Genomic DNA, 22,889 nt, shown 5'->3' with positions numbered 1-22,889 from the left:
AAAAAGCATACCTGACTTAACTATGGAATAGAATGGCATGTGTTAAAGATTGCGTGCATGCCTGCCCAGAGATACTTTATTTTCCACTGACATTTTTAACTCAACAACTTTCAAATTGGTAAACTGCATTTCAAAAACAGAAGTTTAGAATATGTTTGTATCTAAAGAAAGATTCATTTTTGGGTTCTAGGTTACAATCATGAAGTCTAAATCCTATGCTAATGTTTTGTCCTAAATCTGTAGAGCATTTTCCAAGGGAATAAAATAAAACTAAAAAGTGGTTAGCTGACACCTAGAACTACAAAACACTTGTTCCTATCTTGGCATATAGATTGGCATAAGCTCTGCTGGTGGGAGGTTGAATCTGTCTCAGCTTAAAAGTTCCTTGAGCTTTAGGCAGGGGTACTCACTGGAAATTTGAGGCAGGAGAGCATGATATTCTGCTCCAAGTGAGTTTCAGTAGTTCTAGGTGTCAGTTAATTACAGCTGAACATCACTTAGTGACATTCCGACCAGCGATGGCCCGCATATGCAATAGCTGCCGTTGGTCCCTGTTCATTCCCCCCTAGTCTCCGAAAATGAGGGAAGTCACTCTACCCTTGCTTCTGGAGGCTTTTCTGAGCCTCACAGAGGCAGTACACAATCGCACATGGCCTCTACAAGGCTCAGACTGGCCATTTTGGCCAAAAACATGACTTCCATTTTCCCCAGAAACCAAAAGTCACGTTTTCACCTGAAATGGGAATTCTGAGCATTATAGAGGTTCAGAAAAGCCTCTAGAGCCAAGGGGAGCATGATTCTCTTTGCCTTCAGAGGCTTCACATAATATCAAGCCTCGCTTGGTGCCGGTCCGCATCCATGTCGCTAAGCGTTGCATGACTGTAGTTTTAAGTTTTATTTTATTCCCTTGAAAAAGCTCTACAGAATTAGGACGAAACATCTGGATAGCGTCTAGACTTCGTGACTGCAGCCTAGAACTCGAAAATGGAACTTGCTTTAGGTGGTAATTCTAGCTACAGAAGCCTTAGTGATTATAATGTTTGTGGCTAAAGGCTGCATACGCATTACTTTTGTTAGACCCTAGGAAAGGAACACTCCTGACTTGGACATTGTTATCTGCTCTGCTCTAGTCCAGGAACAGATATTTGAGGAGAAGTTGTGCTTTACCTCACTGCCAAGGCAGTTACTGTAGTCCTCAACCACAGCCCCACAATTTGACAGAAGTGTTTTTTAATAAAAGGGCTAAACATCATCTATATATTGATGACACCACACTCCACCTATGGAATGATCTCTCTCAACAGAAGTATATGTAAAAGCACATGGGTCAAGCTATAACATAGCAATATTACCCCACAGGTCAAATTTTATGAAGTATACCAACAATCAATGCTATCCTCTGGCACAAAAATGCAATACAGGTGTGGAAAGAAGTGTTTCCAACTTACTACTATGTCAGGTAGTTTAGAAGGATTTTATGTTCTATAGTATTCATATACTACTGAGAGGTTCAGAGGATTGAGCAGGCTTTTGGCAGACTCGGATCATTGATGAGGAATACCCAAAAGTTTGCCTCCAACCTTGAATCCTGATATGTACAGACTGAGAAAATTCATCAGTGTCCAGAAAGGATCTCTAGTACCTGGCCATACAGGTGCTTTACAGATCCTGGTGTTGCTCACTGATAGCCCAAATGACAAGCCTGCAGATTACTGGCTCTGTACTTACTATTTGGAACTAAAGCATACTACCAGAAGCAAATTACCATTTAAATACAGAGATTAAATACGGGCGCGAACTGTATGCCTGTATTTACCCCCAGAAGTTAACTGAAAATGTGGATATGGGTGAATGTCTGCCACCCCACCTATGGAGTTGAGGGGAGCTCTGGAGGGTCCTCTGAGTCCAGCAGAGGTTGTGGACATCCATCCATGGCCTTTGCTGGTTTCACACTGAGCCCTAAAGCTAAATAAAAGTCACTTCCAGTTTCACAGAAAAACCAGAAGTGACTTTTTTCTTTAAGCTCAAGGGCCAGTCTGACCTTGGCAGAGTCCATGGATGGACATCCACAGACCTCTGCTGGGCTCAGAGGACCGGACTCCAGAGCTCTCCTCGCCTTCAAAGGGGGAACGTGCAGGGGTCATGAGTTGACCCGATCCGCAGGTAACTGAATCCTCAGATATGGGATCTGCGGATATAGGGGTCTCCCTGTATACATTTATAACAGTTATGTGCAGAATATAATCTGATAATAGAAGAAAGCCTTTGTTTCTGTTTCTCCAAAGCCTTTGTATTAACAGATACAAATATTCAGTGATAATTTCTACTACTTCTCTAAATTAGATCTGGCCTTACAGAGGTTCACTATTTGACCGATAATAACCTGAATTTTTGGTCCTATGAAAGAGACCACCACTTTTAAATCCTGTAATGAATATAATGCATTGAGGAAGAGTGCCTGGTTACTATATACATGGTTCCTAATGGCTTCCCATTACAGTGTACAAAGACATTTTATGGTGTTTTATTCTACACTTCATACAGCTGCATAGATAAAACCATAAAAACAGACCTTAACGCATTCCACTTAATCCAGGATTGCAAAAGAAAAAGAATCAAAGAGATTATGAGAAAGCATTTATATGAAGTTCTCCTTGAAAAATAAGTGAAGATAAATCCAATTCTTGATTATAACAATGGAAACCACTAATATTACAGTGTATTTTTGAAATACTTTTGACAGCAGAATTTTGAAAGTTATACAATGATAAAGAGAAAAGATGCACTGAACATGTGTTGTGCAAGGAAAGTTTTATGTGCTTGAGTACATTTGCTAAATGAAATGTGATAAGACAAATGTCCTTACTGTACACCGGGAAAGAGGTTATTTCAAATGTTCCAAAGGTTATGCTGCATTAAGACCTTACTCCCAAACTATTATTTTAAACTGGGCTAAAGAACAGTAATTGAGTGATACGTTAAAATTTCAACATGTAGGAAAATTTCAACATGTAGGAAGTTGAAATTATGACAGATGAAAGATTTCCATTATGATAAACATACCTAAAGAAATATAGACACACACACAAAGGTATTTTTATTATACTGGAAATCCAAAGTTCTGCCCTTTTTTTGAAAATGGAATGGCAAGATCTTTCCCATAGTTATTAAAATTTCAGCCATTTGTTATTCCAGTTAGCTATCACATATTCTTTAGCCTATGTATGAGAGAGTGCCAGCTGGAACAGCTCACTGGAATAACAGACAGACATTTTAATAACTATGGGAAAGATCTTGCCATTCCATTTTCAGAAAAAGGAGGACAATTGTATGCTCTGTTACTGAAGTATCTTCTCTGAGCTTTTCTACATGAGAAGTGCAATACAAATTACTGTTTCAATGCTACTGAAGCCTAAATGGGATGCTTCACAAAGGTCAATTAAAATGTTGGAAATGTGCTGCCCACAGGGAGATTTTATTCATATGTGGTACAGTGGTCAAGAAGTAAACATTTTCTAAGATTTTACAGAGTTTAGATATTATCTTAAATATAGTGAACTACAATTTTATCTTGGCCATGTTTCTAATATAACCCATGTATTGAAACTCAGGTGTTTCTGCCAGAGTGAAGTCTTGTGACAAACTTATCACAAGCTGCCAAAATTGCATGGGCACATTATTAGAAGAAATCTACTCCTCCTATGATGAAAGAATGGTTAATAAAAGTGGTGGATGATACTGAACATGCAGGTGACAGAAGGATATACTTAGTGATAAGTACACTTAATGCATCTCATCTTTGCACTTTTTTGTTATAATATAAAGGACAGCATTTCTGTAAATTTTACTGAGTTACTGTTTTGACAATCTTACTTCTGGAATAGTTAAACTTAGAAAGAAATATACAGGCGTCCTCCTGAATCTGCAGGTCCTACAGCTGAAGTTTCATTCAGGGTTCTCAAATTTCCCCCACTGCACTCATGACTCATCTCTCTGTGTGCAAATGCTTTGCGAAATGAAGCTTTTTCTTCCTTTTGCTTTGGAAAAGGAAGCAAACAGCAGGAACCTAGACTTGTAGCTTCTAGAGGAATGCTAGAGAAGGCGACAGTGAGAATGTTAACTGGAAATATCTAGAGCAGTGGTTCCCAAAATCCTACTTGGGCTTTGGAACCATGGTATTTGTGGCAGCTTAGTGGAGGTCCCAACAGCACCACAATAATTGTAGTGGCACAAGAAACAAGGAACTTTTACACTTATCTGGAAGGTTGTACTGGTCTCCAGGAGGGTCCAGGGGGCTCACAGCCCCCTCTGTGGGCCTCCGCACTACTATAAACAGTCCTTATCTCTTGTAAGAAGGCACTTCCAGTTTGTGTGCTAAAACTCAAAGTGCCTTCTGATCAGAGACAGGCTCTATATACAGCAGCACAGAAGCCCACAAAGGGGGCTGCAAGTCCTGGGACCCTCCCAGAGGCCAGTGAGATCCCCTCCCAGGTGAATGTAAAAGCCCCTTGTTCCCAGCAGTGCTGCAATCACTATGGCACCATCAGGGCATGCATTTCTGGTCCATTCCCCTTCAGGGGGAATGGCCCTCTTCTGGTTCCCTTGGTGGGTCGCAACCCAGCAGTTTGGCAACCACTGGTCTAGAGTTTTCACTGTCTGTTTCCTGTGCTATCCACTTCCTGTTAGCTTTCCCACTGTTGCCTCCTCTAGCCTTCTTAGCAGCTATGAGTCTAAGTTGTCTCTGTCTGCTTATCCAAAGTGTTCTGAATCCAGTTCCAGTTGTGTCCAGTTCTGGTCGCCGCATCTCAAAAAAGACATAGTGGAAATGGAGAAGGTGCAAAAGAGAGCGACTAAGCTGATTACGGGGCTGGGGCACCTTCCTTATGAGGAAAGGCTACAGCGTTTGGGCCTCTTCAGCCTAGAAAAGAGACGCTTGAGGGGGGACATGATTGAGACATACAAAATTATGCAGGGGATGGACAGAGTGGATAGGGAGATGCTCTTTACACTCTCACATAATACCAGAACCAGGGGACATCCACTAAAATTGAGTGTTGGGCGGGTTAGGACAGACAAAAGAAAATATTTCTTTACTCAGCGCGTGGTCAGTCTGTGGAACTCCTTGCCACAGGATGTGGTGCTGGCGTCTAGCCTAGACGCCTTTAAAAGGGGATTGGACGAGTTTCTGGAGGAAAAATCCATTATGGGGTACAAGCCATGATGTGTATGCGCAACCTCCTGATTTTAGGAATGGGTTAAGTCAGAATGCCAGATGTAGGGGAGAGCACCAGGACGAGGTCTCTTGTTATCTGGTGTGCTCCCTGGGGCATTTGGTGGGCCGCTGTGAGATACAGGAAGCTGGACTAGATGGGCCTATGGCCTGATCCAGTGGGGCTGTTCTTATGTTCTTATGTTCTTATGTTGAATCAAAAGGAAGAAAAAGCTTTTTCTGCAAAGCATTTGCATACGAAGAGAGGTGAGTCATGAGTGTGATGGGGGAATTTGAGTAGGGTTCAGTCAGGTATCCATGGTAGCAGCAGGAACCTATCCCCCGTGGAAACAGGGGAACACCTGAATCTATTATGCTATTGTTTTTAAATGTACAATTCTTTCTGCTTTTACAAGCTATTATAATTTGGACTAGACAAACAATTATCTAGTTGGGAGATATAGTAAGTACCTATTTTCTTGCTATTGTTTCTAAACAGCTCAAGAGAAGTGCTCTGCCCAAACCCCAACTGTGAGCCTGTATGAAGACCAGGAAAAAGAATAGGGTCGCACAGAAAGTAATGCACCACATTTTTTTTCTTAGCCTACAGTAATGGTACGAATGCGAAACTTTAGATATACATTATTTGAATTTTCAGGAGTGCGCACACAAATTTTTGGTTTCTTCAGACAGACAGCGTAGCTGCAGCAGTGTTTCGAAATGGCGTCTGTAAGTGATGTACGTTACAAGCAGCGTGTCGTCATTGAATTTCTCACTGCGGAGAAAGAAACCGTGGGGAACATTCACAAACGTTTGTGTACAGTTTATGGAGAATCTGCAGTCGACAGAAGTACGGTTAGTCGCTGGGCACAGAGGGTGAGGCCATTAGAAAGCAGTTCGGCACAGCTCCAAGATTTGCAGCGTTCGGGGCGGCCATCCACGGCTGTCACACCTGACAAGACGCAGCTTGCTGATGTGCTCATTCGTGAGGACCGACGCATAACGACTAGGCAGTTGGCGCTGAAGCTATCAATCAGCAAAGGAAGTGTGGATGCAATCATCCATGCTCTTGATTACTCAAAAGTGTGTGCACGATGGGTTCTGCGCTGTCTTACGGTGGACCACAAATCTCTCAGAAAAAACATTTCTTCTGAGTTGCTGAAACGTTTTGAAGATGAGGGGGAAGCGTTCTTGTCCAGGATTGTGACAGGTGATGAAACCTGGGTTCACCATTTTGAGCCCAAAACAAAACGACAGTCGATGGAATGGCATCATCCTCAATCTCCACAGAAGAAAAAATTGAAAGCAACTGCTTCCGCCGGTAAGGTCATGATCACTGTGTTTTAGGACTGTGAGGGCGTCATACTCATTGATATGATGCCAAGAGGCAGCACCATTAATTCTGAAGCTTATGTGAAGACATTAACCAAACTCAAGAAGTGCTTCCAGCGACTTCGGCGCCATAACAACCCAGGTGAATGTTTGATTCAACATGATAACGCTCGGCCTCACACAAGTTTGAGGACTTCGGAACACATTACTAAACAGGGTTGGACTGTGTTACCCCATCCACCCTATAGCCCTGACCTAGCTCCCTCAGACTTCCACTTGTTTGGGCCATTAAAGGATGCCATTCGCGGAAGACATTTTGAGGATGACGAAGAGGTGATTCGCACAGTGCAGAAATGGCTTTGTGACCAGAACAAGGAGTTGTACCGACAGGGCATACATGCCCTTGTGTCTCGCTGGAGGAAGGCCATAGAACTGGACAGAGATTACGTGGAAAAATAGGGAGTGTAGAAGAAACATCATTCTTTCTTGTGTGTAAGTTTCATTGTGTTCAATAAATAATTGTTGAAGAAAAAAAATGTGGTGCATTACTTTCTGGATGACCCTCGTAAAACTGTGAACCTCACATAACATTGTAAGAAAATATGGTCTTTTCAGAGACCTTTTCTACTTGATCTAGACTACTTGGATACAATGTAAATATTAAAGATTGGATTCAGCACAAATGAGCAGCACAAATGAAAACACAGTGGAGCTTCCTCACCTTGCCACTCATGATTTGGCCTCCTACGTATATCCTCTGAAAAGTGATTCTTAGGAATGGAGAAGGGGTAGATTTTTTGAAATTGCCTCGGTTGTAGTATGGGGAGAAGTATGATAGAAATTTGTGGGGAAAGCACTTTGCACAAGCAGTTTTAAATTCAGTTTTAACAATTTTAAACCCAGTGTTTAAACATTATTTGTTTTTATAAATAGTGACAGTATAGCATATTTCCAGATTTCAATGCATTTCAAGCCCTCAAACATATAAAAGCAAGTATATAATCCTGAAACACTCATTTTCATGACATTTTAAATAATTCAAAACAAAGACCTATGAAAATACACTATACTGAAAAAGACAAGGTAGGCCTTGATTTAAGTGGGGCCTTGAACGTTACTACTACACAAGTAGTAACACATTCATTATGTAGCTCTGCTTTACATTATCTTTAAAGACCAAACAAGATTATAAATTGCATTGCCTGATATTTTATTCTACATGGCCTGAACAAGTGGTTAAGTGTAATTTTCAAACCTTTGTGTTAAAAGGCAGTTTTTGCTACCATCTGAACCCATTAACTTGGCTGCAAAAAAAAAAACAAAACGAACCAAACAATGAATCCTTAGTTTTTCACAGCAGTTAGAAACATGTAGAAATATTTTATAGATCATGCTACAAGCAGCTTTGTTTGAAAGCTAATGTGCTTCAATAGCTCACCTCTTTCACAATACACAGTTCTGAAGTACACTTGATTTTATTTAGAGTATTCAGTGAAAGAAACAAGCATTCAAACAAGTAGCAAAAAAGGCCTAAAGCTTGACACACAAGACAGCCAACAGTGCAAATAATAATCTTTAATACAGTTTGATTATGTATTAATACAAATTACTATGCAGCCACAGAAGTAGTCAAGTCATATTTAATCCCACACACTGCATTTCCTAATATTCTGCTTCACATTCACACAAAATATGTACCAGGTAGCTGAAAGAAGGAGTAGATAAAATACTCACAGTAATGCTGTCCAAGAGCCTGGCCATGCGTTTAATAATTTCACCATGGTGTGCTGGCTGTGTCTGCAGCAGTTTCTTAATGACTACTACACTTTCAGCAACTACTATTTCTAATAAAGATTTAAAAAATTACACATATTTAGAGAGAAAAATTCCAAGCATCACAATCAAGTTTGATTATATGTAGACAATTTCAAAATCTACTTGGTAAAATTAATAAAATACTATAGAGATGCAGATCAGTTTCCAAATTTAAAGATGTAACTTATCAAGAATTTCTTTTGTTGCATTTTACAGCACCACACTCCTGCGTCCCTTCAAAGTGACGCGATCCTGGCAATTGCGTCGCTGCCTCCCCCTTCCCACACAAGGACTTACAACGGGGCTCAAACTTCGTGGGAGTTTGAGAACCGCTGTGTTAAACAATAGCCAGGTGCATCATAGTTGGTCTTCTTAATCCTTCTGAATCCATGCTCCTTACCTGCTCCAGCCAGCACTGCTCCTGGATGCAGCAGTGGCAGGCTGGCGCAGGCCAGCTGCTGCTGACTCACAAGTAGTTGCAAATATACTTTATGGCATGTTTGCAACACTCTGAGCCAGCACAGCTGCATCAACTCAAGCAAAGGTTAGGATTGTGCTCTGAGTGTGAAATTGATGGATCACACAAAAGGGTCTCCCTTGCTGAAGGTTCATATGGGAAACAGCAATCATTCAACTGTCTGTTCCCAAGCCATTTAAGGCTTTAGTGGCATTTTAAGTCATGCCCAAAAGCAGTGGTAAGACAATACCAATGTTGCAGTGTCTGTGCTGAATGATCCCAATATTCATACCACTGCATTCCGGACCAGTTGAAACTTCCAAGCAGCCTCCAAAGGCAGTTCAACAAAGGGAATCTTGCCATAATCCTAACACGATGTCACCAAAGAAAGTGCTAGCATAACTAGATCCAAACTAACCATAAATAGGAAACATGCTGGATGTCATCAGCATATTGACGATGCTAGCATCAAAATTACTTCCTCAGCACATTGAAAGTAGATTTCTTTAAAAAAATGGGAAAAATATTGAGCCCTGAGGGACACTGTAAGCCAAAGGCATAGTAAATACAAATTGAAATGAGTACAGACAATCCATTTCATCTAAGAAAATTTGACACTGAGAGGTCATCATCCACACAACCATCTTGTCTAGAAACGGAATATTTGAGATATTCCATGCTAATCAACTCAAACTGAATAAAATCATGATAACACGCAAAGCATCACTGAAACCCAAGTAAAATAAAAATCTCAGTTGTTGATTTGTACACCTGATGAAGTAAAACATATCTGAATATTGTATTTTTTCCCTTCTGTGGGATTTTAACAATCTATATATGTTTTTGAGAAAGATCTGCATCATATTGCTTTACTGTGTTTATAGTATAACCACTCAGGTATTGGAATCCCTCCTTCCCATTTTAGATATCAAAATAGGGGTAAAGTAAATTATGAAACATGTACAGGTTTTCTGGTGGCTCCCCTAAACTGTTTGATAGGCGTTTTTAATGCCACTTACATTCATATAAACCCCCGCATTTCTCTGCTTGTAGCACCCTCTACAGTACAGCTACTTTAATACATGTGGGGAAAAAACAGCTCAGCACGTTATGTGTGAACATCCTACAACTTAATTACACCCTTTCGAGAAAATTCAGGTACCAATATCAATTGTATGCTGACAGTAACCCATCCTAAGAGAACCAATAATTAAAAAAAGCTAGGAAATCTTTTTATGAGCTATACAGAGGAACTACAAAACATTGCCACTATTTGTCCTAAAGGTACACCACTTAAGGCAAAAAGCAATCCAATATACTGTTGTAATTTGGGCCTATCTGGGGACACTACCAGAAAATACTATCAGTCACTCAAAAAAAAAAAAAAGAGGAAAAAACCCAAAACAATTAACTTACCATCTCTGTTGGACAGCAAACACACAAGGCCATTAAGGCATGTGTCAGTCACTTCTGAGATGTTGGTTGCACATCTGCCTATCGCCTCAATTGTAGCAGCAGCAAACTGTTTATCCTGGCTTTTCACATAGGTCTTAAGAAAATAGCAATTTCAATAGTCAACATATTGATCGCATCAGCTCAAAAAATTTAATAGCCACACTGCTCTTTGGAAAGTATCCTCAGTCTATCATTAATGAGTACAAAATTTCAAAATATGGAGACATGCTAGTTAGTCATAAGAACATAAGAACAGCCCCACTGGATCAGGCCATGGCCCATCTAGTCCAACTTCCTGTATCTCACAGCGGCCCACCAAATGCCCCAGGGAGCACACCAGATAACAAGAGACCTCATCCTGGTGCCCTCCCTTGCATCTGGCATAGCCCATTTCTAAAATCAGGAGGTTGCACATACACATCATGGTTTGTAAACCATAATGGATTTTTCCTCCAGAAACTTGTCCAATCCCCTTTTAAAGGCATCCAGGCCAGATGCCATCACCACATCCTGTGGCAAGGAGTTCCACAGACCAACCACACGCTAAGTAAAGAAATATTTTCTTTTGTCTATCCTCACTCTCCCAAAACTCAATTTTAGTGGATGTCCCCTGGTTCTGGTGTTATGTGAGAATGTAAAGAGCATTTCTCTATGCACTCTGTCCATCCCCTGCATAATTTTGTATGTCTCAATTATGCCCCCCTCAGGCACCTCTTTTCTAGGCTGAAGAGGCACAAACGCCATAGCCTTTCCTCATAAGGAAGGTGCCCCAGCCCAGTAATCATTTTAGTTGCTCTCTTTTGCACCTTTTCCATTTCCACTATGTCTTTTTTGAGATGCGGTGACCAGAACTGGATACAATACTCCAGGTGTGAGCAATATCAGGAGAAATCTACCTCCATGAACACTAATAGACAACAATAAACCAAAGCCAGCAGTTAGTAAAAACAGCATAGTTTATGAATTGTTTACAGAGATGTTTCAGTCCATTTAACCAACAGCAGCCAACAAAGAACAACGTAATGAAGAGGGGAAAAAACTCAGGATAACACAGCCTATGAACTGGAGACATCTGAAGAATTACTAAATGTGAAAAAGGAAAATTGAGTTGTTTTGGGAATTCTTCAGATCCATTTGTGAGGTGTATAGTAGACATTAATGTGCTCTTAAAATATCAGGAGAGGAAAAATCATCCCTTTTGGGGAATTCTAATCTAAAGAAAGCAATATTCCATGCAGTTTGTAGGAACAACAAACCTATTTACAAAACAACACAAATCATGTTGAGTAATGTATGGACCCCAGTTTCAAGCCTTTAAAGGGGTACTGCCTATGCAAGATCATCTAGAATCAGCATATACAAACAAAGTTTCATGAAAGAAATGCACAAACTATGTACAAACCTGAAATTCTCTGAGAAGAGTTGATATGTTGGCCTCATTTGCTAAATTTGTCAAGATTTCAAGCTAGAAAAGAGAACAGACCATTCAGAAAACACTGGTGGATCAAGAAATGACACACAGTTATAGCTTAACCTCTATAAAAATTTTAAACCATCAAGTGGAAAATATTGAAACACAAACCACCATGAACACTGAACGAGCTAAGGGACAAATTTTTCCAATGATCAAAGAAATCTGTACTTAAAGCAACATTCTATATTATTCAATCTGTGCTTATTCAATGCATGCAGATTTTAACACCACCTAATGTGGATAGTGATGCTCACCAAAATGTATACTTATTCTATGTATAGAGGCCCTCAAGTTTTCCAAAGTCTGCTAAACCAGAAAGGGAAGCATTTTGCTCTGTTATGCATACATTATGGGTAGTATTCAGAGGTACCATCTGTATACAAAAGGAGTCTTCTGCTACTACAGAAAGGCTGTTTCTATTTATCTAATCAAAAATTAATACTGACAAACTCATTTCATACAGCATGCTAAATAGCATTCATGACGCTTGCTGAGGGCCAGAAGTGATGTCATTAGGCAGGAAGTTATGTCATTAAACAGGTCATAACCAAAAATAAGCACTTTTTCTCACTTAGGAACTCATTAGCTGCAAATGACAGAAAATACACAAATCTTGATATATATCAAGTTATGGGAGAACCCAATTTTCATGGGATTGCCCTTTCAGCAGTAACACTTCAGCACTGCTCAGCAGCTGAGAGCCTGAGGGCAGGATAAAAAGCTTCTGCGGGCCGTATCCGGCCCCCAAGTCTTATGCCTGACAGCCCTGATTTAGATTATTAAAAAAAATATCAAAAACTAAATAACTGAAAACAAAGCACAAAGAACACCATTGGCACAAGAATATATCAGCAGGGGTAAATAAACTTCACTGAAATACTTGCTGAAACAGAAACACTTCAGCCAGGTGCCAAAACCAAACAAGAGGGCCAAAACTGGCCTCCAAGGATTGAAGTAGAACAGGGGTCTCTAAACTTTTCAGCTGAAGGGTTGCATCAAATATCTGGCACAGTGTTGAGAAAAAAAAATTAAATATAAAATTTAAATAAATACATTAGAGACAGAACTTAGATGAATGAATAAATGAATGGGCTCAAATGTCCAGGGTTTCTCCAAGCACCAATATGGTCCAACTTAAATGGACCCCATTCCCCCATCCCACAAGCACAACTACGGTTGTGTTTGGTCAACTGGGCCAGAGGCTCTCAGGGGATCAGAGGCTGGCCGCGGGCCAGATAGAGGCTTGCCACGGGATGCATCTGGTACCCGGGCTAGAGTTTGCAGACCCCTGAAGTAATCACCAACATGTGCATGACATTCAGTTCTATATCTCTGTTTCACAGGGGAGGCTATGGAAATCTTGAATTGGTTTCTGGAGTCAGTGGCTGGCTAAGAAGAGAGCAAACAATCTGACATTAATCCAGACAAAACAGGGGTGCTGTTAGGCAGTTTTCTGATCCAGATTATAGATCACTCTGTCAGCCTGTTCTAGACAGGACAGTACTTTCTTTGAAGGAACAGATTTGCATTTTGGAAGTGTTCCTGGAGCCAGCATTGCACCCAAATGAACAGATGTGGCTATGGCCTGAAGCTCCTTCATCTAGCTTAGGCTGGTGTGACAGATGTCTTGGGTCCAGCAGATTTGGCTATCCACACACTGGTTACACCTGACTAAATTACTATTACACATTTTATGTGGGGCTGCCTTTGAAAACCACTAAGAAATTTAACCAAGGCAGAGTGCTGCTGCACAAATCTTGACCACCACCTGGCAATGTGAACATATAACACTAATGTTAAATTAGCTACACCTGTTTCCAAGTGTAATTCAAGATGCTGGTTATTAAAGCCCTAAATGGTTAAAGCCGGAGTGCACGAAGGAGCATCTCCCCCAGTATGAAATGGTCTATTCCCTGAGGGGGGTACTCAGGCACATCCTACTGTCAGTGGAGATTTGACTGGTGTTAATGAGAGAGGGCCTTCCTCCTGATGACACCTCCTGTCTATCAAGGTCAGGCTGACCCCTCTCTGTCAGCATTCCAGCAGTAGCAGAAAATATTTGTTCTCCCTCATTTATGGGGTTTAGCTGTTATTTTGTTTTCATAGTTGCTTTGGTTTTCTCTTCCACCAATTGTGTTTTATGTCTTCGTGGTTTTGGTTTTAATGTGATTATTGCAATTCATTTTAATTTGATGTAAGTTAATTTGAGCACCTGCTTTTGAGAGAGGAAAGGTTGGGTAAAAACATTTTTAATACAAAAAAAAATTGCAGCATTGATGCCCCTTGTTCATCCACTTCTAATACTACCACCATACGTCAAATCTTAACTGATTGAACGTGCTGGGTCTCCAGCCAACTTGGAAATTGCTATGCTTATGCTCACACTTCCCCTTGATCCTCAAAAATATACAGGCAAAATGTGGTCACTCACTGGTCAGGGAAAGGCATTCAAGATATTCCTATTAAGACAAGTTGTGTAATCTGTTTAGGATAAGTATAGGTGCATCTTTCCAGGACAATATTTTCCATAGATACTCGACTACAGGGCAACAAATTTTTGCCAAGTAATCAAGCTGAAATTATCACCTCACCTTATGTCCGAGATGATAATTCGATGAGAGGGCGGAGCTTTTCAACTCCGTCCTGTCCTGAGTTTTGTTTCAAGTGCAGAAGCAATTCAGAGATCAGCAGAGGGCAGTTTATTTCTGTAGTAACCTCCCTGGGAAATTCCAGCCAAAGTTAACTTCTTATTTTCCTCGTTCCATTTTGCAAATGCTGCTGCATCCCGGTTCCATTACAGAATTGCACACTCCCAATTATGTGTTCTAAATTGTATGTTATATGTAGAGCTTTGGGCTTAACACACCAGATACCTCAAAGGTGGGTTTGAATCATGGTTCTCTTGCAGTGGTTCCCAACTTTTTTCACTTGCATATCCCCTGGCAGCCTATTTCCATAAATTGTATCCTTCATATTAGCAAAATGTTTGAAATTAATAATACAAGCCCTCCGTATGAGAACCCATACTTCATGTATTCATCACAGTATTTTCTCTTTTTTTATCTCTTTGAAGAACTGAAGACTATGCCTTTGCACTGTTTTGCACCAGAAGTGTCCTGAGAAATTCTGAGTGATTGATCACTTTCCATATTATGTTTCAGCTTTTTTACTGTGCTGGTTTTCAATCACTGATTCATACATGAATTGATGACCAAAAACTAGCTATTGGTGGGGCTTTCACAGCCAACTAGCTACCTACCTTCCTGCCTTGCTGGCCCTGCAAGACATTCTGGAGCACTACCTGCCTTTTTCTACCATTATTCCATTCTTTTTCAAGTACTCCTAAAGGTCCTGTTGAGTGCCCCAGGGGATACATGAACCCAGGCTGGGAACCACTGTTTTACTAGTATGTTGTTTACAGTGCACTTACTCTGATAATGTTTACAAAAAGATGGCAAAGACCAGAATTTAAAAAGAATAAAAATGTATCTTATGATCTTTTACTGTTTTTAATAGAGACTGTACTAATAGAGAATAATACTAATAGAGACTAATACTAATAGAGACTGAATTGTTTCTTAGATAACAATTACTGGTAGGTTATTTTTCAGGATCTGGCCTCGAGTAAAATCAGACAAAACTATAGTCAGACACCCCCCTAAGTTTAAGCCCCAACTTATCCAAGGGCCATAGAAAATTCCATGATTTTTGGCTAAAACTCTGCCCTCGACTTATCTGTGAGATCAACTTATAGGCAAGTATCTGCGATGATTCAAATGCCCTCAAACCAATAATTTTGCTGTGCAGAAAATAACCTGCAACACTACATGTTGGGAAATGTGGGTATCCAGAACTGCAGAGAAGTCAAATGTGTAATTAACTGTGCAGCTATTACAGCTAAGTCTGAGTCCTGCTGAAAGCCTGAAGATCAGTATGTTGGACTTGAACCCCTAGTTACTCAAGCACCAATCCAGTATACTTTAATGATAATAACAGGAACACGTTGACTAAGCAAACTGGAAGTTGCTTGAAGAAAATACAGTAAACCTACTTTAGGTTAGGTTGTAAGTTTCTTTCAGTTTTCAGCTAAGGGTAAACAGGTTGAGCCTCATTATTCGCGTGGGTTCCGTTCCAAGCACTCATGTGGATGGCAAAAAACGCACTATAGCAAATCAATTTAAAAAACAAAGTTTCTTTGCTCCAGTGATTTAAAAACGGATTTGCTGACCGCTGTGATGTAGGATATAAGAGACATTAAGAAGACAATCCATCAATCAGCCATCTGCTTCACTCAGTTTCTCCCTTCACCAATGCAAAGTGATCACCTTTCTTTCACATGCTCAGGGGGAAGGGAGGGGTCCACTGGAGAGAGAAGGATTGATGGATTGTCAGCCAGCTGCCCTCTCTCTCATTAAGGAGGTTGTTGTTAAAGGATTGTTCAGTTTTTTAAACTAATTTTAAAGGGATGCATTTTTCCCCTTCTCCAGGGATCAGCACATTCCTTCTCATTTGCAGTGGCCATTCATCTTGAGTCAAATCCTTGTATAAAAAATCCATATATAAATAGGCTGGACCTGTATGCAAAATATCACACAGTGAGAACTGCTTAGATGAATCTATTCAAAGGCTGCAATCCTAGACACACTTACTAAGGAGCAAGTCCCATTGAACAAGGTGGGACTTACAACATAGTAAGAAGGCATGGTCTTCTGCATGTGTAGAACTGTAATTTTAAGTTTGCAATTCTGTTATGTCATAAGCAAGCTAGTAACTTTCATGGGCTTAATCACAAGGCTGTAGTATTACATAGCAAAGGCAATAAAAGAAAAGCACAACACACTTGTTCATGCACTCAAAGCACTAGGGACACCAAAATTCTGCATCAATTAAAATGAGACTGCAATCTGAACAAAACTATACAATTCATGCAGACTAAGCAAATATGTACAGAAATCAGGAGAGATGAGGCAGCAAAGTCCCATAGATGAGCTTGGTTGGAATCAACTATCTTTTAACAATTCCTGTTCCAAAGCTGTTTTCCGTGGTGACCATTCCACTTGTCATGATAGAATGCTATGAAAGTATTCACTATCCCATTCCTTTTGGATCACGTATCTTAGATGGTAAATCATTATTATAAAATATAAACCATTTTTGTCATCTTGAGTTAAAAATGAAGAAAAATGTAGTAAATAAATATTAAGAATATGCTAATGTAATATATCAATTTAAGTTCTTTGTTCAGCTTTCTGCTAGCTGTTCTGAAGTCCCTCTCTGATCACAGGAAATGTAGCCTCCTCTGGTTTGATATTTCACCAGTTTCAATCTCATATTCACAACCACAAAAGCTAAAAACATTCTTTTATAAAATCAATTACATCAGAGAGTTTCATAACACTTAATTCTGAGTTCAGTTTATAATCCCACACTTGCACAGTGTGAGAGTGGAAGCTGGAAATTCACACAGTCTTGTCTAAAACTACATCACGTTTCACAAGAAGTACACATCAGAAAATTCTTCTCCTACTACTCCTCTGAAGTCGATTACTCTCCCTTCCCTATTCACATCATACAAAACAGCTGTGCAGACTATGTTACTGACCTGCTGATGTCTAGCCACTTCAGCATTAGGGAAGATAATCAAATTCAGATTTTTTTAAATGAGTTACTACAGTTTGAAGCAAGTTCTGTATTCAAATCAATAATGCTTGGTTTTAGAAACTCAGAAATTTTAATAACACATTACAGTGCTCATTATGTTGCTTTTTCAGAAGAAATGAACCGAAACCATTAACATGTTGCTTTAATATCAGCAAAGCAGCATGCCAAGATAAAGTAATGTCTCTATTTGTCCTATTTAAGAACAGTAACTGCATTGTTTGGAAACACATTTAACGCACCTTTAATATGTTGATCATAGTTGGATCAGTTGACCTAACATAAAAACTCTTCAAGTATGGTTCAAACATACCCTGGGAAAGGGAACAGAGAGAAAAGATAATATATTAGCGATTATACATAGGTTAAAATGTAAAAAAATTGAACTTAAATATTCAACATGCCAAACCTTGCGTTGGATCGACATTGTTGCTATATTCTGAAGAACAACATACTGTACTTCCCTAGAAGTTAACATAAAACAGATTAATATTAATCTTTCTCAAGTGTCTCTTGATTAAAAATGATATGGATACCAAATTTAAAAATTGTGTAAATGTAAATTTCTAGATCAGTCTTAGAAGAATTTTGAATAAATACTTACAGATTAGAATCCAAACAAATGATTCCATTCTGGAAGTTTGTCCAGAAATAACCTAAGTAAGAACAGGGCTATCATGCCTGCATAAAAGCACAAGGGCAACAGACTGCTTTTGCACTAAAGCGCCTGTGTGGTTATCTATAAGCCGGATGTCCATAAGTCATAGACTACCTGTATACTGGTTCCATTTTGTTTTAATCTACGTTGGCAAATGATGGTAAAAGGGGATGAAGGGAATTCATATGCAAAAGAGAAGTGGTGGGGAGGATATACACAAACAAGTGGTTCCATTCCTCATTTCAGCTTCCACTGTATTCCCACTCTGGGTCTTAGATTCAAGGAAAATATTTTATTTTATGAGAAAATGATTTTATTTCATACAAGTACCTAATGTTCAGCACAACAAAAAATAGTGGAAAAGCAGTACACTATAACAAGTTTTATGAACTAAGCTCATTAAAATACTAATACTTTTCAATGTAAATATTTATTATATTCAGATTAGTTTTGCTAAAGAAAAAAGTCACAATGTTAGCTCAATCAACTTTACAGATAGTTGGACATAATTTAAGTTTCACGACCGCTACTGTTAGGAGAATTGGATAACAGATGAATACTTGATTTACCTGTTATTGCGAAGTAAACGTACTAATGATTTAGCAACTATACCAGCTTCAGATTTTGGTGCTACATGCCAATAAAGCTGTGCAACTGCCATCACCACCTGGAGAAGAAGAAAAAAAGAATTACAATCCTCTAACTTCATGTCATATAGTAATTATGATACAATTTCGAGCAATATAACATATTCATTCACAAAATCTTTAATTTGTTTACTATATTTCTAGAAGCAAATTACTATATTCAAAAAGTTCACAAGTTATTTTCTATTCTGAAAAGAAAGTTATGGCCTTCCCATCTCGAGGCAAAACACTTGCAGAAAAAGACAAAGCTCAAGTTCAGAGCATCAATCTTTAAGTTTTAGAATTCGGATACCAAAACATATGCTATTGTATAAAAGATACAAGCACTGTGCAGCTTCTCTGGGCCTCAGAATACTTTATAAAGGCATAAAAAGTCACTTCCAGTTTCCCCAAGAAACTGGAAATCGTGGTTCCCCCTCCCCCAAAATGAGCATTCTGAGGGTCAGGACGGCTGTGCGCGGCCTCCCCTGTCCTCAGATCACCCTCTGGACCCAACCGAAGCACACCTCCAGTTGCGGGTTTCAAATTTGTGGCTATCGAGGGCTCACTGTATCTGCCCAGTTGTCTGATTTCACAGTGCTTATCTGGCCCGTGTTGAAATTGATGGGGTGTCTGCCGCAAATGCACATTATCATCCAGAGTCACTAGTAACACACAAACAGCTACTCTTTTCAAGTAATGAACAGTAATCTTAGACAGGAAAGCACATTGTATCAAGAGATACACAGCCAGTTCAGTGTGGTCCAGAGTTATAGTGTGATGCATTTGCACACATCTAGATGTTAATTGCATGTGTTTCAAACATGTACACTGATCAGTCTTACTGGATCAAGGTGATTATTTCCAAAAACTCATATACTATTAAACTCATGTTGTAACTTCAAAATTGGGTACTGTAGCGTGCTCTACAGGCGGCTGTCAATAAAGACTGTTTGGAAACTTCAGAAAGTACAAAATGTGGCAGCCAGACTGTTAACTGAATCCAAGGGATGGTACCAAGTTGAAATAAGATAATGCGTCACTAGAGGGATGCAGACCGCACTGGGTGACACCATTGTGCAGACCGGATGCAGTCTGCACAATGAGGGATGCAGACCGCACAGGGGGATGACACCATTACTAACCAAAATAACTAAAATCGCAGTTTGTAGGAATAATGCCATCATGTTATAAACCATTCAATGCGTAATTTACAGTAGAATGCAATGAAAAAAACCAGGGAGAAATATCTGTGTTCTAACAGAAAGTATAGCCAAAAAACCAGCAAAGGCAGAGCAATGGTGCATCACCACACCTACCATCCAGTTTGTGGCCCATCCCAATGCATGGGAGGAGGTCCATCATGGGGATGATGTACTGGCCTCCCAAACCGGGTGATGCAAATCCTAGTGACGCCACTGCTATATGATTTGCACTTGCTGTTGCTTAGTTTCCAGACACAATTCAAACCTCTGGTTATTACTTTTCAAGTCTTGTATGGCTTAGAGCCCAAGAACTTGATAGATTCTCCTCATATAAACCTGTCCAACCCTGAATACTGTTCCTTTTAAACTGCACAACCACCTAGCTCAAAGTCCTAGGAAGCTGAGCTCTGCCATGCTTGGTTCCTGGGTGTCCAGCAATAATGTCATTGTAGTGTGTCCGGAAACACCACCAAGGACACAAACCTAACCCCTTATGTCAGTGCTTTCCAGCACTGACTTAAGGGCAATGCAGCTCTGAGGTAAGGGAACAAACATTCCCTTACTTTGAGGTGGCCTCCGTGAGTGACTCCCAACTGCAGGATGCAGCACATGTCCCATTGGCACCACTATGCCAGTGCTGGAAAGCACTGGCATAAGGGGTTAGGATTGAGCCCCAAGAGACGACACAGCAGTGTGGACAGAGATAATATTACTGCTGAGATCATCAGGAGAGACCTTCCTATATGTGCTACCCTTCATGGATGCGTGGCAACATGTGGGAGGGTTATGGTATCTGCTCCATACAATGATAAAAAAATAAAAGTCCATTCATAATAGAAGATGAAGAAAAAGGCTTCTCTAAATCAGAGAAATTGATTTGTATTGTTAAATTCTCATAGGCTCACAATATCATTATATTCCCTTTGGGAGGGTTCGGAAAGAAGCAGCAAAATTTGCTCCTGTGTAATTTAAGAAGACTATGGGCACATCCTAACCAGGTCTACTCAGAAGTAAGTCCTATTTTGTTCAATGGGGCTTACTCTCAGGAAAGTGTGGGTAGGACTGCAGTCTACAAGTCCTGAAAACGCTATCAGCAAAGAGGCACCCTTTAAAGTGGTATCCTCATATTTAGAAGGAAGACAGTAACTGTCCCTATTTGCCCCAGCATGACTGTTGCCTCTTCTCCAACTTTTTTTAGATTGTCCTCTTTGGGGACATGGGACCATTTCGTGATTTATCTATGTAAATTGCCCAGTGAACTACCTTTTGTCGAAAAGTGGTACATAAATATTAATATTAATAATATGGATGCATTCAAATTTGTATACACCTAAATAGTTCTGTTCTACTACTGACTGTTGAGAACATAACACTCAGATAATATTCTGTCTTAAGAAAACTGACCATTCAAGAGAGTGTTAGGGAAAAATAGTTACATTTAGACAAATTTTAGTTTTTCATATTACTAGCAACTGCAAACCAAGGATACTCATTTTGGATATCTAGTCTGTGCAAAGACAAAAAGCAAAGATATGAGGTTCAACAACTACAAGTACAGCCCTTTCTGAAAGTCAATTTATGAAGGGAGTTAAGTCATACAGCAGCATTCCGGCTCTGCAGTAAAGGCTTTGTGTTTCGTATCAGTAATCTGTGATCTGGGTCCATGGAATATGGTTTGTTGATATTCTGATGTTTCTCTTGCTGCTCATCATCAGATTCATAGAAGTTCTTTTCACTATATTCTTCCAGAGCACCATCCTATTAAAAAAAAATTTACACATTAGCACATAACAACAACAAAAACAACTAGGTATTTATATAACGCCATTCTGGTCATCGGATTACTCCTCTGACTTTATTCAAGGCGGTTTACATAGGCGGGCGTTTCTAAATTCCTCAAGGGGATTTTTACAACCATAGAGGTTCTCTTTTTCAAGAACCTACAACATTACAGGATGGATCTTCCTGGTTTGGTCTCACGTTTGGTCTCCAGTTCTCCCACGCAGGCTGACAAGCAGCTCCATCTCTCACATGGAGGGCAGCCAAGACACTTCTTGCTCACACCAAGAGCAGGTGAAATCACTCAGCTCGGCTCGTCAGCTGCTTAAAGGTCTCACCATTCTCAGCCGTTCAGGGAGCTGCCAGTGTCCTCGAACTGGCGACCTTCTGATGTTAGCTTTGGGCCAACAGAGGCTCTACCCTCTAGACCAGACCTCCTGCCCCATTAGACATTACATTTTATTTTTAGCCTAAACCAAAATCATGGTCCAATGTCTTCTATATTTCCTTGAATATATTATGAATTCAAACTAAAGTTTATTTTCCTCAAACAATTTTCAACAACTGAAAGACAAAGGGCTTACCTTGGCCTCCATAATTCAGGTGACCAAGGAGCAATTGAGGGCCCAATCCTATTCAACTTTCCAGCACCAGTGCAGCTTCAATGCAGCCTTGAGATAAGAGAACAAATGTTCCTATACCTTGAGGAGGCCTCTGTGACTGTCTCCCCACCCCTGGATGCAGTGCACACCCCATAGGCACTGCTATACCAGTACTGGAAAACTGGATAGGATTGGGCCCTCAATCATTAATATGCCTATATGTATGGTAGTACTACAGTAAAAGCTATTCACTGCCACCCCAAGAACTCTCCTAATCTGTCGCAGCACCCATCAGTGTATGCATGGAATTTATATTTCTTGCCCCAATAAGTGGCATCGCTAGGGTGGTGCGGGGAGTGCGGGCTGCACTGGGTGACGCGCAAGGGGGGTGACGCGCACTGGGGGGATGACGTGCTAAAATTGTGGTTTCTAGGAGCAACTCCATCATGCCATATACCACTGGATGTGGAATTTCCAGCTGAATGCAATGCAAAAAACCAGAGTGAAATAGCTCCTTTCTTTCAAACGTTATGGCCAAAAAACTGGAGAGAAAAAAATGCATGGAGCCCTATGGAAAGTGAAACAGAGCCATATCGCATGTTTACTCATGAGTAGGCGA

The 22,889-nt window shown here is 40.1% G+C and overlaps 1 protein-coding gene across 2 annotated transcripts in view; it reads right to left on the bottom strand.

The window, feature by feature from the left end:
• The window catches only part of AP3B1 (adaptor related protein complex 3 subunit beta 1), a 214,257-nt gene that overhangs the window by 111,516 nt on the left and 79,852 nt on the right, over positions 1-22,889 (bottom strand). For both annotated transcript variants that reach the window (XM_066614924.1, XM_066614925.1), the window contains 7 exons: positions 21,489-21,647; positions 18,628-18,725; positions 17,810-17,864; positions 17,643-17,714; positions 11,671-11,733; positions 10,230-10,362; positions 8,276-8,385 (listed from right to left, as the gene is read on the bottom strand). In XM_066614924.1, coding sequence (XP_066471021.1) covers positions 8,276-8,385; positions 10,230-10,362; positions 11,671-11,733; positions 17,643-17,714; positions 17,810-17,864; positions 18,628-18,725; positions 21,489-21,647 — 690 coding nt within the window. The remainder of the gene's footprint in view (positions 1-8,275; positions 8,386-10,229; positions 10,363-11,670; positions 11,734-17,642; positions 17,715-17,809; positions 17,865-18,627; positions 18,726-21,488; positions 21,648-22,889) is intronic.

This window comes from Tiliqua scincoides, chromosome 2 (genome assembly GCF_035046505.1).
Source record: "Tiliqua scincoides isolate rTilSci1 chromosome 2, rTilSci1.hap2, whole genome shotgun sequence".
In the NCBI taxonomy this organism is placed as follows: Eukaryota; Metazoa; Chordata; class Lepidosauria; order Squamata; family Scincidae; genus Tiliqua; species Tiliqua scincoides.
The sequence above is the reverse complement of the archived record's forward strand: the minus strand, read 5'-3'. Positions and strand labels throughout refer to the sequence as shown.